The 15,599-nt window shown below is 46.0% G+C and overlaps 1 protein-coding gene across 4 annotated transcripts in view; it reads left to right on the top strand.

Moving 5' to 3' along the window:
- Positions 1-13,516: 13,516 nt before the first annotated feature.
- Positions 13,517-15,599, top strand: part of SCAMP1 (secretory carrier membrane protein 1) — a 69,572-nt gene continuing 67,489 nt past the window's right edge. The window contains exon 1 of one of the 4 annotated variants that reach the window (XM_056541611.1): positions 13,517-13,709. In XM_056541611.1, coding sequence (XP_056397586.1) covers positions 13,653-13,709 — 57 coding nt within the window. In that variant the 5' untranslated portion in view covers positions 13,517-13,652. Of the gene's footprint in view, positions 13,760-15,599 lie in introns of all 4 variants that reach the window. The other 3 variants (XM_056541609.1, XM_056541610.1, XM_056541612.1) reach the window with 3 other exon arrangements.

The raw sequence follows: 15,599 nt of genomic DNA, 5'->3' as shown, positions 1-15,599 counted from the left end.
CAGGATGCTGGATGGATCTGACCTGCCTGTCTGCCTTGGAGCTGGCACTGTGCTCCTCCAGCAGGCTGAAGAATGCAGATTATTATGGTACCGGGGGGGATTTGGTTAGGGGGTGCGGGTGATGGCTGGGCGGCTGCTTTGGATGAGCGGGTGCTTCAGATGCTGGCTGGCTACTAACTTTCTTGCAGCTGGCAGAGTGGCGCCCCCTAGGCGGCTGCCTATTTTGCCTATAGGCAGAACCGACCCTGTTTGGTAGGGAAACAGTGCCCCTTAGGGTATGTTCACACTGTGAGATTCCCGTGGAATTCCCCGAGCTGAATTACGCGCAGTGAACTTTAACACCAGTGTGAATGGGTCTTCCATGAAATTGATCCATGCAAAGAAAGAACATGTTCCTCTTTGCACGGAAGTCCGCGAGCCCTGCATTGCTGTCACTAATGACGGCGCAGGGTCACGCAGTCCTACTGCCAAAAAATTTCGCCGGCGGCCGCCAGATGGAATCTCCGCTCGTGGAATTCTGTGAGAGCAGAGATTCCTTTCATAACCCTTAGTATGAACTTACTCCCAGACTTATAATGGAGCAGCGAGACAGTAAGTAAAGTGTGACACTGCGCTCTTATCTCCGTCGTCTTATACGCCGGGTATTGGGGTCCGACATATGAATGCTTACGATTATCGTGCCGGCTCCTGTGTGCGGCTGCATGCGGGGGCCGGCCAGAGCATGTAAAAACTAATAACTGTATACTTAAAAACCAGGGTGCCTCCTGCTGTTGTGAAACTACAACTTCCAGCATGCCCGAACCGGCAAAGGCTGTCCGGGCATGCTGGTAGTTGTAGTTTCACAACAGCTGGAGGCACCCTGGTTTTTAGTATTCATGAATTAGTTTTTACATGCTCTGGCCGGCCCCCGCATGCAGCCGCACACAGGAGCCGGCACGATAATCGTAAGTATTCCTATGCCGGACATCCCCGTGTCCCGAAAAATCTTTTCGGGACATAAGGATGTCCGCAGGTCACTTACCATTCCTCGCCCGCCGCGCATCCTCCTCCGGTCCTTCTGCGCTTCTCCACCGCTCTATGGTTGTACGCACGGGACGTCAGTGATGTCCCGTGCGTATAACCATAGAGGCGCAGGAGGACCGGAGGAGGACGGGGCCTGGTGAGTGACCGGCGGCGCGTCATCTACAGTGTTCCGATCACCGCTCCTCCGGTTCCGGGACTGCTGCTATGGTCCATAGGCCATAGCAGTAGATTGTGACCCCGGGCCGGAGGAGCGGTGACCGGAACACTGTGGGGGGCAGTACACAGACATACAGCCTCCAGCCATATACTCTATATGGCTGGAAGTTGTATGTCTGTGGGGGGAGCTGCCTACTATTGTGGGGGGAGGAGCTGCCGACCTAATGTGGGGTAGCTGCCGACCTAATGTGGGGGAACATGCTGCCGACCTAATGTGGGGGAACATGCTGCCGACCTAATGTGGGGGAACATGCTGCCGACCTAATGTGGGGGAACTATAAGGTACTGTACATAGCGGTAGGAGGGGTAGTCTTATATGGCAAGTATATCCCAAACTCTATATTTTAACTGTAAAAGTTGGGGGTCGTCTTATACACCGGCATATACGGTAACACCTTCCCCCTTTATTTACTTATTTTTTTATGGTGCTCTATTGCATAGATATGGCAAAAAAACAAAGGTGCAAATTAACTGCTTTGGTGCAAGCAAGTTGTTCTCTAGCCCCAGCGTGCACTGGTACAGCTGTCTGTCTGATTTTGATATAACACCCCTTCATAAATATTCATTATCGCCACGTGCATAATTGTCCGAACTATTGAAATACAGTCATGGCCATTGGCACCCCTGCAATTTTTATAGAAAATGAAGTATTTCTCACAGAAAAGGATTGCAGTAACACATGTTTTGCTATACACATGTTTATTCCCTTTATGTTTATTGGAACTAAACCAAAAAAGGGAGGAAAAAAGCAAATTAGACATAATGTCACACCAAACTACAAAAATGGGCTGGACAAAATTATTGGCACCCTTTCAAAATTGTGGAAAAATAAGATTGTTTCTAGTATGTGATGCTCCTTTAACCCCTTAAGGACCTAGGGCGTATGGATACGCCCTGGCTTTCTGGTACTTAAGGACCCAGGACGTATCGGGGTGACTGGACCCGGACTGGACCCGGACCGGGGTGACTGCTGATATCGATCAGCAGGCACCCCGCGCAGATGCCCAGGGGGGTCATCAGACTCCCCCATGTCGGTGATCGGCGCAAATCGCAAGTGAATTCACCCCTGTAGCGATAGGAGTGAGGTGGCAGGGTTGCCACCCCTCCTATCCCTGCTATAGGTGATCTAGACGCGACCACCAATAGCAGATCGGGGGCGGGGGGGTTAACTTTCGTTTACTCCGTCCTGCCCACCCGCAATAGGCGGGGCAAGATGGGGAAACGAAGGGGACCGAACGCCGAAGATCCACTTACCGATCCGGAGGCTGCGGGCGACGGTGATCGGCGGGCGGCGATGTCGTGCGGAAGAAGAGGACGGCTCCCTGAATCCTACGGAAGCCGGTAAGTTGATCTGGAGGGCTACAGTCTGAGACCAGTCTCTACACTGAAGCCCTCCAGATGTTGCAAAACTACAACTCCCAGCATGCCCAGACAGCTGTTTGGGCATGCTGGAATATGTAGTTTTGCAACAGCTGGAGGGCTACAGTTTGAGACCACTATACAATGGTCTCTAAACTATATCCCTCCAGATCTTGCAAATCTACAACTCCTAGTATGCTCACATAGCTGTTTGCTGTCTGGGCATGCTGGGATTTGTAGTTTTGCAACATCTGGAGGTCCACAGTTTGTAGATCACTGTGCACTGGTCTAGAAACTGTAGCCCTCCAGATGCTGCAAAACTGCAAATCCCAGCATGCCCAAACAGCAAACAGCTGTCTCGGCATGCTGGGAGTTGTAGTTGTGTACCTCCAGCTGTTCCATAACTACATCTCCCAGCATGCCCTTTGGTGATCAGTATATGCTGGGAGTTGTAGTTTTGCTGGAGGCACACTGGTTGGAAAATACTGAGTTAGGTAACAGAACCTAACTGAAGGTTTTCCAACCAGTGTGCCTCCAGCTGTTGCAAAACTACAACTCCCAGCATGCACGGTCTGTCAGTGCATGCTGGGAGTTGTAGTTTTGAAACAGCTGGAGGTTTGCCCCCCCATGCTAACGTACAGGGTACATTCACACAGTTAGGTTTAAAGTAAATTTCCTGCTTCAAGTTTGGGCTGCGGCAAATTTTTCGTCGCAGTAACCTATAGATTCCCTAAGGGAATCCAAAAAAAAACTTATTTTCCCATATATTATATCTTTATGGTGTTCCCACAAGCTTTATTACATTATAATTGTGCACAAAATAATTTGAAACTCACACGGTTAAAAATTGGCAAGTCAGCAGCTCAGTGTACTTAAAGTTTTGTCACTTTAGTATATCCATATAGAGACTGCATTCAGTCCTCTCTTATTAGTGCTCTGTTATCTCTGCTGTATTTGAGATGCCTGGCGTGTCTGCAGTGCACGCTTAGCTATCCTGAGCTGCTAATTTGCTCGATTAAAATGTCTCCCTACTCTGCCCCCCTCGACATGTTTCGCTACGTCCGCAGCTTTATCAATATGCCCGCCGCCTCTTGATAAAGCTGGGTCTACAAGAACATGCAAATGTAAAAAATGAAGATTTTGAATTTTCTCCTTCACTTTGCTGCTATTCCTGTGAAACACCTAAAGGGTTAGCACACTTACTGAATGTCATTTCGGATACTTTGAGGGGTGCAGTTTGTATAATTGGGTCATTTGTGGGGTATTTCTAATATGAAGGCCCTTCAAATCCACTTCAAAACTGAACTGGTCCCTGAAAAATTCAGATTTTGAAAATTTTGTAAAAAATTGGAAAATTGCTGCTGAACTTTGAAGCCCTCTGGTGTCTTCCAAAAGTAAAAACATGTCAACTTTATGATGCAAACATAAAGTAGACATGTTGTGTATGTGGATCAATGTATAATTTATTTGGAATATCCATTTTCCTTATAAGCAGAGAGCTTCAAAGTTAAAATTTTTTTTTAATTTTTTCATCAAATTTGGGAATTTTTCACCAAGAAATGAAACAAGGATCGACAAAATTTTGCCACTAACACGAAGTAGAATATGTCACAAAAAAACAATCTCGGAATCAGAATGAAAAAGCATCCCAGAGTTATTAATGCTTGAAGTGACAGTGGTCAGATGTTCAAAAAATGGCCGGGTCCTTAAGGTATATTTGGGCTGGGTCCTTAAGGGGTTAAACTCACCTGGGGCAAGTAAGAGGTGTGGGCAATCTAAAAATCACACCTGATAGCAGATAAAAAGGAGATAAGTTCACTTAGTCTTTGCATTGCGTGTCTGTGTGTGCTACACTAAGCATGGACAACAGAAAGAGAAGAGAACTGTCTGAGGACTTGAGAACCAAAATTGTGGAAAAATATCAACAATCTCAAGGTTACAAGTCCATCTCCAGAGAACTAGATTTGCCTTTGTCCACAGTGCGCAACATTATCAAGAGGTTTACAATCCATGGCACTATAGCTAATCTCCCTGGGCGTGGATGGAAGAGAAAAATTGATTAAAGATGTCAACGCAGGATAGTCCGGATGGTGGATAAGCAGCCCCAAACAAGTTCCAAAGATACTCAAGCTGTCCTGCAGGCTCTGGGAGCATCAGTGTCAGCGCAAACTATCTACAACATTTCAATGAAATAAAACGCTATGGCAGGAGACCCAGGAGGACCCCACTTCTGACACAGACATAAAAAAGCAAGACTACATTTTGCCAAAATTAACTTGAGTAAGCCAAAATCCTTCTGGGAAAACATCTTGTGGACAGATGAGACCAAGATAGAACTTTTTGGTAAAGCACATCATTCTACTATTTACCGAAAACGGAATGAGGCCTACAAAGAAAAGAACACAGTATTTATAGTGAAATATGGTGGAGGTTCCATGGTGTTTTGGGGTTGTTTTGCTGCCTCTGGCACTGGGTGCCCTAAATGTGTACAAGGCATCATGAAATCTGAGGATTACCAATGGATTTTGGGTCACAATGTACAGCCCAGTGTCAGAAAGCTGGGTTTGCATCCGAAATCTTGGGTCTTCCAGCAGGACAATGACCCCAAACATCCGTCAAAAAGCACCCAGAAATGGATGGCAACAAAGCGCTGGAGAGTTCTGAAGTGGCCAGCAATGAGTCCAGATCTAAATCCCATTGAACACCTGTGGAGAGATCTTAAAATTGCTGTTGGGAAAAGGCGCTCTTGCAATAAAATAGAGATCTGGAGCAGTTTGCAAAGGAAGAGTGGTCCAGCATTCCAGCTAAGAGGTGTAAGAAGCTTATTGATGGTTATAGGAAGCAACTGATTTCAGGCATTTTTTTCTAAATGGTGTACAACCAAATATTAAGTTAAGGGTGGCAATAATTTTGTGCAGCCCATTTTTGGAGTTTGGTGACATTATGTCCAATTTGCTTTTTTTCCCTCCCTTTTTTGGTTTAGTTCCAATACACACAAAGGGTTATAAACATGTGTATAGCAAAACATGTGTTACTGCAATCCTTTTCTGTGAGAAATATTTAATTTAGGCTCTGCATATCTCTTAGTGGGACCACAATTTTCCTCTGCATGGCCTGCCTCTCCACATTGTCTTACACATGGGGTACAGTTTCCATATAAGTTTTAGAGGGTACTCCATAACTTACTAAAGATACTGTTAGACTTCTTAAAGTAGTTAGAAGTCTAATGGAGAAGTACTCTGGTGGAAAACATATATATATATATTTTTTTTATTAACTGGTGCCAGAAAGTTAAACAGATTTGTAAATTACTTCCATTAAAAAAATCTTAATCCTTCCAGTACTTATTAGCTGCTGAATACTACAGAGTAAATTATTTTCTTTTTGGAACACAGAGCTCTCTGCTGACATCATGACCACAGTGCTCTCTGCTGACATCTCTGTCCAATTTAAGGAACTGTCCAGAGCAGCATATGTTTACTATGGGGATTTTCTTCTACTCTGGACAGTTCTTAAAATGGACAGAGATGTCAGCAGAGAGCACTGTGACCATGATGTCAGCAGAGAGCTCTGTGTTCCAAAAAGAAAATAATTTCCTCTGTAGTATTCAGCAGCTAATAAGTACTAGAAGGATTAAGATTTTTTAATAGAAGTAATTTACAAAACTGTTTAAAGGGGTATTCCTGGCCAAAACTTTTTTATATATATCAACTGGCTCCGGAAAGTTAAACAGATTTGTAAATTACTTCGATTAAAAAATCTTAATCCTTGCAATAGTTATTAGCTTCTGAAGTTGAGTTGCTGTTTTCTGTCTAACTGCTCTATGATGACTCACGTCCCGGGAGCTGTGCAGTTCCTATGGGGATATTCTCCCATCATGCACAGCTCCCGGGACGTGACATCATCATTGAGCAGTTAGACAGAAAACTTCAGAAGCTAATAACTATTGGAAGGATTAAGATTTTTTAATAGAAGTAATTTACAAATCTGTTTAACTTTCCGGAGCCAGTTGATATATAAAAAAAAGTTTTTGCCTGGAATACCCCTTTAAAGGGGTAGTCCAGTGGTGAAAAACTTATCCCCTATCCTAAGGATAGGGGATAAGTTTGAGATTGCGGGGGGTCCGACCGCTGGGGCCCCCTGCGATCTCTCTGTACGGGGCCCCGGCTCTCCGCCGAGATAGCGGGTGTCGACCCCCGCACAAGGCGGCGGCCGACACGCCCCCTCAATACATCTCTATGGCAGAGCCGGAGATTGCCGAAGGCAGCGCTTCGGCTCTGCCATAGAGTTGTATTGAGGGGGCGTGTCGGCCGCCGCCTCGTGCGGAGGTCGACACGCCCCCTTCCAGCGGGCTGTCGGGGCTCCGTACAGGAGATCGCGGGGGGCCCCAGGGGTCGGACCCCCGCGATCTGCAACTTATCCCCTATCCTTAGGATAGGGGATAAGTTGCTCACCACTGAATCACCACTGGACTACTCCTTTAACTTTCTGGCACCAGTTAATAAAAAAAAATGTTTTCCACCAGAGTACTTCTCCTTTAGACTTCTAACTACTTTAAAAAGTCTAACAGTATCTTTAGTAAGTTATGGAGTACCCTCTAAAACTTATATGGAAACTGTACCCCATGTGTAAGACAATGTGGAGAGGCAGGCCATGCAGAGGAAAATTGTGTTCCCACTAAGAGATATGCAGAGCAAATAGATAAGGGGAACATTGATTGGTCACCAGCCAGACAAAAACAAAGCAAGTGGGATCAACGATGTGTTGGGGGTCTTCTGATTCATCTGCAGAGTTGGAGCAGATAGCATCCACTTTGATGTTCTTGCCTGTTGGACAAAAGGGCAAAAGGAAACAAAAGCATTAGACGAAAAGTGCCGATTTAGCTTGATGCATCTATCAAAGCAGCATTAAAGGGGTACTCCGGTGGAAAACTTTTTTTTTTTTAATGAACTGGTGCCAGAAAGTTAAACAGATTTGTAAATTGCTTCTATTAAAAAATCTTAATCCTTTTAGTACTTTTTAGCAGCTGTATGCTACAGAGGAAAATCTTTATTTTTTGAATTTCGTTTTTGTGTTGTCCACAGTGCTCTCTGCTGACACCTCTTTCCATGTCAGGAACTGTCCAGAGCAGCATAGGTTTGCTATGGGGATTTTCTCCTTCTCTGGACAGTTCCTGATACGGGCATCAGGTGTCAGCAGAGAGCACTGTGGACAACACAAAAAAGAAATTAAAAAAAATAAAGATTTTCCTCTGTAGCAAACAGCTGCTAAAAAGTACTGAAAGGATTAAGATTTTTTAATAGAAGTAATTTACGAATCTGTTTAACTTTCCGGAGCCAGTTCATTAAAAAAAAAGTTTTTCACTAGAGTACCCCTTTAACTTCAAGGAAGAACTGCCTTAAAACATCCGGATGGTCTAGTACTGGAGCAAAGGAATTGTTTAAAGAAGTACTCTAGGCAAACACTTTTACTCCTCACTACACACTACTTCCAAAATTAAAGAGTACCTGTTGCCAAACCATATTTTCTAAACTAACTCAGATTATATTCCCTAACTAATCCTAACACCCCTCCTGCCCTTAACCCCTTAAGGACTCAGCATTTTTCAGTTTTTGCACTTTCGTTTTTTCCTCATCACCTTTTAAAAATCATAACCTTTTCAATTTTCCACCTAAAAATCCATATTATGGCTTATTTTTTGCGCCACCAATTCTACTTTGCAGTGACATTAGTCATTTTACTCAGAAATCCACGGCGAAACAGAAAAATCATTGTGTGACAAAATTGAAGAAAAAACGCCATTTTGTACATTTGGGGGGCTTCCGTTTCTATGCAGTGAATTTTTCAGCAAAAATGACACCTTATCTCTATTCTGTAGGTCCATACGATTAAAATGATTCCCTACTTATATAGGTTTGATTTTGTTGTACTTCTGGAAAAAATCATAACTACATGCAGGAAAATGTATACGTTTCAAAATGTCATCTTCTGATCCCTATAACTTTTTCATTTTGCCGCGTACGGGTCGGTGCGGCGGGCTCATTTTTTGCGCCGTGATCTGAAGTTTTTATTGGTACACTTTCTGTTGTGATCGGACTCTTTGATCGCTTTTTATTAATTATTTTATGGTATACAAAGTGACCAAAAAAACGCTATTTTGGACTTTGGAATTTGTTTACGTGTACGCCCTTGACCATGCGGTTTAGTTAACAATATTTTTATAGTTTCGACATTTACGCACGAGGCAATACCACATATGTTTTTTTTTACCCCTTAAGGACACAGGGTTTTTCCGTTTTTGCATTTTAATTTTTTGCTCATCACCTTCTAAAAATCATAACGCTTTCAATTTTGCACATAAAATTCTATATTATGGCTTATTTTTTGCGCCACCAATTCTACTTTGCAGTGACATTAGTCATTTTGTATTTGTATTGATCAGACTTTTTGGTCGCTTTTTATTCATTTTTTCATGATATAAAAAGTGACCAAAAATACGCTATTTTGGACTTTGGAATTTTTTTGCGCGTACACCATTGACCGTGCGGTTTAATTAACAATATAGTGACCCCCCCCACCTACGATGGCCTCGACATATGATCAAATCGACATACGATGGCCTCTCAGAGGCCATCGCATGTCGATGTCAGCATCGACATACGATGCTTTTTTATGTCGGGGCCATTGCATAAAGTGCTATCCGGCAGCTCAAAATGCTTAAGCTGCTGCCGGATAGCAGCTTAATGTTCCCTGTGTGGTGCAGTGAGTATTACTTACCCCTCCACGATGCTCCGGGGTGCCCTTCGGGTCCAGCGCTGGTCCTCCGGTGTCTTCTCGGCCCTCTCCGGTGACGTCACTACGCTGTTGCACACGCCGTCCCGTCATCCATTAGGAACGGCGTACGCAGCGGCGTAATGACGTCGCTACGCAGGCCCAGTAAGGCCTTGCGGAAGACAGCAGAGGACCGGAGAAGACAGCAGAGGACCGGAGAAGACAGCAGAAGACCAGGAGAGCCCAGCGGAGGCCCGGGGTCACCATTGGGAGCGGGGGGACACCATCGGGAGCGGCGGGACGCGGTCCGGAGCGGCGGGGACAGGTGAGTACAGCTTCCTATACTTTACATTGCACGAATCCCTCAACATACGATGGATTCGACAAACGATGGCTCGTTTGGAAGTTTGGAACGAATTACCATCGTATGTTGAGGGACCACTGTATAGTTTTATAGTTTGGACATTTTCGCACGCGGTGATACCACATATGTTTATTTTTATTTACACAGGTTTTTTTTATGGGAAAAGGGGGGTGATTCAAACTTTTATTAGGGAAGGGGTTAAATGACCTTGTTAACTTTTTTTTTCACTTTTTTTTCCCATAGGGACCTATAACACTGCACACGCTGATCTTTTACTCTGATCCCTGCAAAGCCATAGCTTTGCATGGATCAGCGAGATAGGGGCTCGATTGCTCAAGCCTGTAGCTCAGGCTTGGTGCAATCAAACACCGATCAGACGCAACGGAGCAAGGTAAGGGGGTCTCTGCTCTTGTCCTAGCTGATCGGGACATCGAGATTTTATCGCAATGTCCCGATCAGCCCAACTGAGCTGCCGGGTAGCGTTTACTTTCACTTTTAGGGTCTAAAGGGTTAATAGCACGCGGCACAACGATTGGTGCCACGCCCTGTTAGCCCAGGGTCCAGGCTATGAATAGCAGCCGGGTCTGACCCGGTGTGATGCGGGGTCACGGTGTGACCCCGTTTTAAACCCCGGGACCGGGCGTAGTGCGTCCTGAAGGAGTTAAGGGAAAAGGGGGTTATTCAAACTTTTATTAGGGGGGTTTAATCACATTTATTAACACTTTTTTTCCCTTTTTTTTGCAGAGTTATAGCCCCCATAGGGGGCTATAACACTGCACACACTGATCTTTTACACTGTATGTATTAACATGCCATTGATCAGTGTTATCGGAGCTTGACTGCTCCTGCCTGGATCTCAGGCACAGAACAGTCATTCGCCGATCGGACACCGAGGAGGCAGGTAGGGATCCTCCCGGTGTCCTGTAAGTTCGACTGAGCTGCCGGGATACTTTCAGTTTCACTTCAGACGCTGCAGTCAACTTTGATTGCCATGTCTGAAGGGTTAATACAGGGCATCACAGCTCTGTATCATACCTTTCCCCTTGCTCACATTGTGTGAGCTCCCAGCAGGAGAAAGTGGGCGTTCCCCAGGAAAAGCGATGTCACTGAAGCCTGCGAGAGCTGTGCCTCACCATGCCCCACTTCCTGAGTTTGGTCTCCAGTTTGACAGAACAGAACAGAGCCACCTAGTGGCTGTTTTTTCAATCACATTAAAAACATATAAAGGTTGAGAATTTAAACAGCAAGTAAATAGCAAAGTGTCTTATAATTACAATATATAAAAAGTTTAGTTTGGGGACAGGTACTCTTTAAGTGCTCAAATACATCTTATTAGAAGTATTGTAGTTCTGTACTATAGTTCTGCCAAAATCCCTTTTGTGCAGTCCCCATACTTCTCAAGCCATGCCCTCATCATGCCCTCAGCCACACCCCTAACCACGCCCTCATCACGCCTGCACATGCAGAATGGGAATACCTCTTTAAGGGAGTACTGTAATGGAATATAACGTATCCCCTATCCAAAGGATAGGGGATAAGTTATAGATCGTGGGGGTTCGACCGCTCGGGCCCCCACGATCTCCTGTACGGGGCTGCGGCAGTCTGTAGAAAGCACCATGCCGACCCCTGCAGGAAGCCGCTGCAGACACGCCCCCTCCATGTATCTCTATTGTGTGCCCCCTTCCTGTGGACTGCCACGACCCCATACAGGAGATCGCGGGGGGTCCCAGCGGTCGGATTCCCCGCGATCTATAACTTATCCCCTATCCATCGGATGGGGGATAAGTTATTAAGTTATATTCCACTACAGTACTCCTTCAACAGCAACAAGCCAGTCTGTCAAGTTTAGGAGGACCTCGGATACACAAGTGACAGAATGACAACATCCCCCATCATTACCACAATAGACCACATAAGTGATTACATACAGTTACATCAGGTGACGTTGGTCACTTTCCTTTTTCTTCTCCATCCGGCCCAAACCGTGATGATGATTTCTTCCAGCTACAACTCTGCAGAACCTGCCATAAAAAAACATTTCAGGCTACGCTCTTTTCCAAGACCTATAATGCCCCAAACCATAATAATCCCTGCCTTGGTGTCCCACATAGTTAAGTGGCTATATAAGTGGGTTGGGGAAGAGTCAGTAAGTCCCACCCACTAGGAAGTAAAGTCGCTCCAGTAGGTAGACAGGGCCCATCAGATAGTTTCCCCCATCACATAGGTGCCCCGAGTAGGTAGGTAGGTACCAACCAGAGACAGTTGCCCCTGTAGGTAAATCTAATGGCTCTTTACCCTGTCAAACTTCCCACTGAGCACCACATTTAACAGTTAAATGCAGGACATGTGGGGGGCCGATCCGGTACAGTGGAACATCACCCTGAAAGCCGGAATGTCCCACTGGATCTGGGCGGTAAGTGTCCCTGCTGTTTGAGTGTGGGATGCTAGGTGTTGTAGATTTGCAACATGAGAAGGGCCACAGTTTGGAGACCAATGGTCTACAAGACACCAAAGTTACCCTGTAACAAGCATTTTTCCAGCATTTTGTCTTCTGGGAAAGCCCATGGGTTCTAGTGGCCAGATCTCCATGTCTGTTATTGACTAGGTTTGTACATATATTACAAATAGAATACATATTAGTAGTCATAACCTTATTGCATGGGGGATAATCCGTGTCCAAAATCATGTTAAAATCTGCTGCAAAAGTATCATTTCAGCATGTGTCACACTTTGCAGAGTGAAAAATGCACCATGCAAACAAAATTTAATCAAAAGTGTCAAAAAATGTTCCTTGTTGCTCACGGCAAGCAGTGCAGAGCTCAGCCTTCATTTTATCAAGCCAATTTAAAGGGGTACTCCACTGGAAAACATTTATTTTTAATCAACTGGTGCCAAAAAGTTAAACATATTTGTAAATTACTTCTGTTAAAAAAAATCGTAATCTGTCCAGTACTTATAAGCTGCTATATGTTATACAGGAAGTTATTTTCTTATTGAATTTCTTTTCTGTCTGACCACAGTGCTCTCTGGTGACACCTCTGTCCATTTTAGGAACTGTTCAGAGCAGGATAGCTTTGCTATGGGGATTTTCTCCTGGCCTGGACAGAGGTGTCAGCAGAGAGCACTGTGGTTAGACAGAAAGGAAATTCAAAAAGAAAAGAACTTCCTGTGGAAAATATAGCAGCTGATAAATACTGGAAGGAATAATATATTTTTTATTAGAAGTAATTTACAAATATGTTTTACTTTCTGGCACCAGTTCATAAAAAAAATATATATATTTTCCAGCAGAATAGCCCTTTAAGAAATAAAAGCTGAGCTGTGATTGGTTGCTATGGGCAACAAAGACGGGGTAAAAATTACTATTGGTTTCTCAATGTTTTTTGGTGCATGGCGCTTGCACCAAAATCTGCAAACAAAAAACCCTTCCAGCCCGACCATTACTCCAGTTAAGGGGCGTGGCCTGTGAAAAGGGGCGTGACATGTGAAAAGGGGCGTGTCCTGAACGTTTTGAAAAATTCCAACACATTTATTATTATTCCCACATAAAATGTGGTGGATTTGAGCTCTGGAAAACCCGACAGATCAGAAAAGTTATAGAAAAAAAAAAAAAAAAAGCAAAAGGTAGAATTACTATATCAGGATGAAGTCACTGAGGATAGTCACATGACACGTGACACCCCTCTCCCCCATGACCCTCATGTCTATTGTAATCTCCCATGACAGGCAGACGCTCCTCCGTCAGCTGACCGTACCACGTGGAGCCGAGGGGCGGGGCAGTACACCTCCCTCTCTCGCTCTCTGTAAGCCGAGCCTGCTAGGGGCTAGTGACGTAGTTTCCGGAGCGGCCATTTTGCTGTTTAGGATAACGGTTTGTGCGGGTCCGTGCTCCGGGAGCTGCCCGTGACCCGCCGCCGCCATGTCCGACTTCGATAGCAATCCGTTTGCGGATCCGGACCTAAACAATCCGTTTAAGGTGAGCTAATTGTGAACAGGAGGTGATAGGTGTGCCCCGTCCACTGACAGGTAGGCTGGATCACCTCCTCCCACCTATATAGGAGATGGTTTGTCCCTGTGCTGCTGTATGAGGAGGTGGCGGTCCTTTGTGTCAGTTGTGTCCATGTTTTGTGTCATTCTCTGTAGAGATGTGATGTTTTCGGAAGGATTCCACAAGATGTATTGTGCGGACAAATAAAGGGGAGCTCCACAGTCACAGTATATACGGTGTTAGCAGCAGCCCGTGGTATGATGTCATGGTGACTGTCAGTATTGGCTGTGTGACTGTCTGATGGCTGTCAGTGGTGTCGTGATGGCTGTCAGTGGTGTCGTGATGGCTGTCAGTGGTGTCGTGATGGCTGTCAGTGGTGTCGTGATGGCTGTCAGTGGTGTCGTGATGGCTGTCAGTGGTGTCGTGATGGCTGTCAGTGGTGTCGTGATGGCTGTCAGTGGTGTCGTGATGGCTGTCAGTGGTGTCGTGATGGCTGTCAGTGGTGTCGTGATGGCTGTCAGTGGTGTCGTGATGGCTGTCAGTGGTGTCGTGATGGCTGTCAGTGGTGTCGTGATGGCTGTCATGGTGACTGTCTGATGGCTGTCATAGTGGTGTTGTGGCTGTCATGGTGACTGATGGCTGTCATGGTGACTGTGATGGCTGTCAGTGGGGTCGTGGCTGTTATAGTGGTGGCTGTCAGTGGTGTTGTGGCTGTCAGTGGTGTTGTGGCTGTTATGGTGACGGCTGTCAGTGGTGTTGTGGCTGTTATGGTGACGGCTGTCAGTGGTGTCGTGGTGGCTGTCAGTGGTGTTGTGATGGCTGTCAGTGGTGGCTGTCAGTGGTGTCGTGGTGGCTGTCATAGTGACTGATGGCTGTGTGTGCTGCGTGGTGAGTGTCAGTGGTGGCTGTGAGTGCTGTGTGATGTGGTGGTGACTGATGGCTGTGTGATGTGGTGGCTGTGAGTGCTGTGTGATGTCGTGGTGACTGTCTGATGGCTGTGTGATGTGGTGGCTGTGAGTGCTGTGTGATGTCGTGGTGACTGTCTGATGGCTGTGTGATGTGGTGGCTGTGAGTGATGTGTGATGTCGTGACTGTCTGATGGCTGTGTGATGTGGTGGCTGTGAGTGATGTGTGATGTCGTGGTGACTGATGGCTGTGTGATGTGGTGGCTGTGAGTGCTGTGTGATGTGGTGGTGACTGTCTGATGGCTGTGTGATGTGGTGGCTGTGAGTGCTGTGTGATGTCGTGGTGACTGTCTGATGGCTGTGTGATGTGGTGGCTGTGAGTGCTGTGTGATGTCGTGGTGACTGATGGCTGTGTGATGTGGTGGCTGTGTGATGTGGTGGCTGTCAGTGCTGTGTGATGTCGTGGTGACTGTCTGATGGCTGTGTGATGTGGTGGTGACTGTCTGATGGCTGTGTGATGTGGTGGTGACTGTCTGGCTGTGTGATGTGGTGGTGGCTGTGTGATGTGGTGGTGACTGTCTGATGGCTGTGTGATGTGGTGGCTGTGAGTGCTGTGTGATGTGGTGGCTGTGTGATGTGGTGGCTGTGAGTGCTGTGTGATGTCGTGGTGACTGTCTGATTGCTGTGTGATGTGGTGGCTGTGAGTGCTGTGTGATGTGGTGACTGTCTGATGCCTGTGTGATGTGGTGGCTGCGTGGTGTGGTGGCTGTGAGTGCTGTGTGATGTGGTGGCTGTGAGTGCTGTGTGATGTGGTGGCTGTGAGTGTGTGATGTCGTGATGGCTGTCATAGTGACTGATGGCTGTGTGTGCTGAGTGGTGTGGTGGGTGTCAGTGGTGTCGTGGTGGCTGTCAGTGGTGTCGTGGTGGCTGTCATAGTGACTGATGGCTGTCAGTGGTGTCGTGGTGGCTGTCA

The sequence above is a fragment of the Hyla sarda genome, chromosome 1 (assembly GCF_029499605.1).
Source record: "Hyla sarda isolate aHylSar1 chromosome 1, aHylSar1.hap1, whole genome shotgun sequence".
Lineage (NCBI taxonomy): Eukaryota > Metazoa > Chordata > Amphibia > Anura > Hylidae > Hyla > Hyla sarda.
The sequence above is the reverse complement of the archived record's forward strand: the minus strand, read 5'-3'. Positions and strand labels throughout refer to the sequence as shown.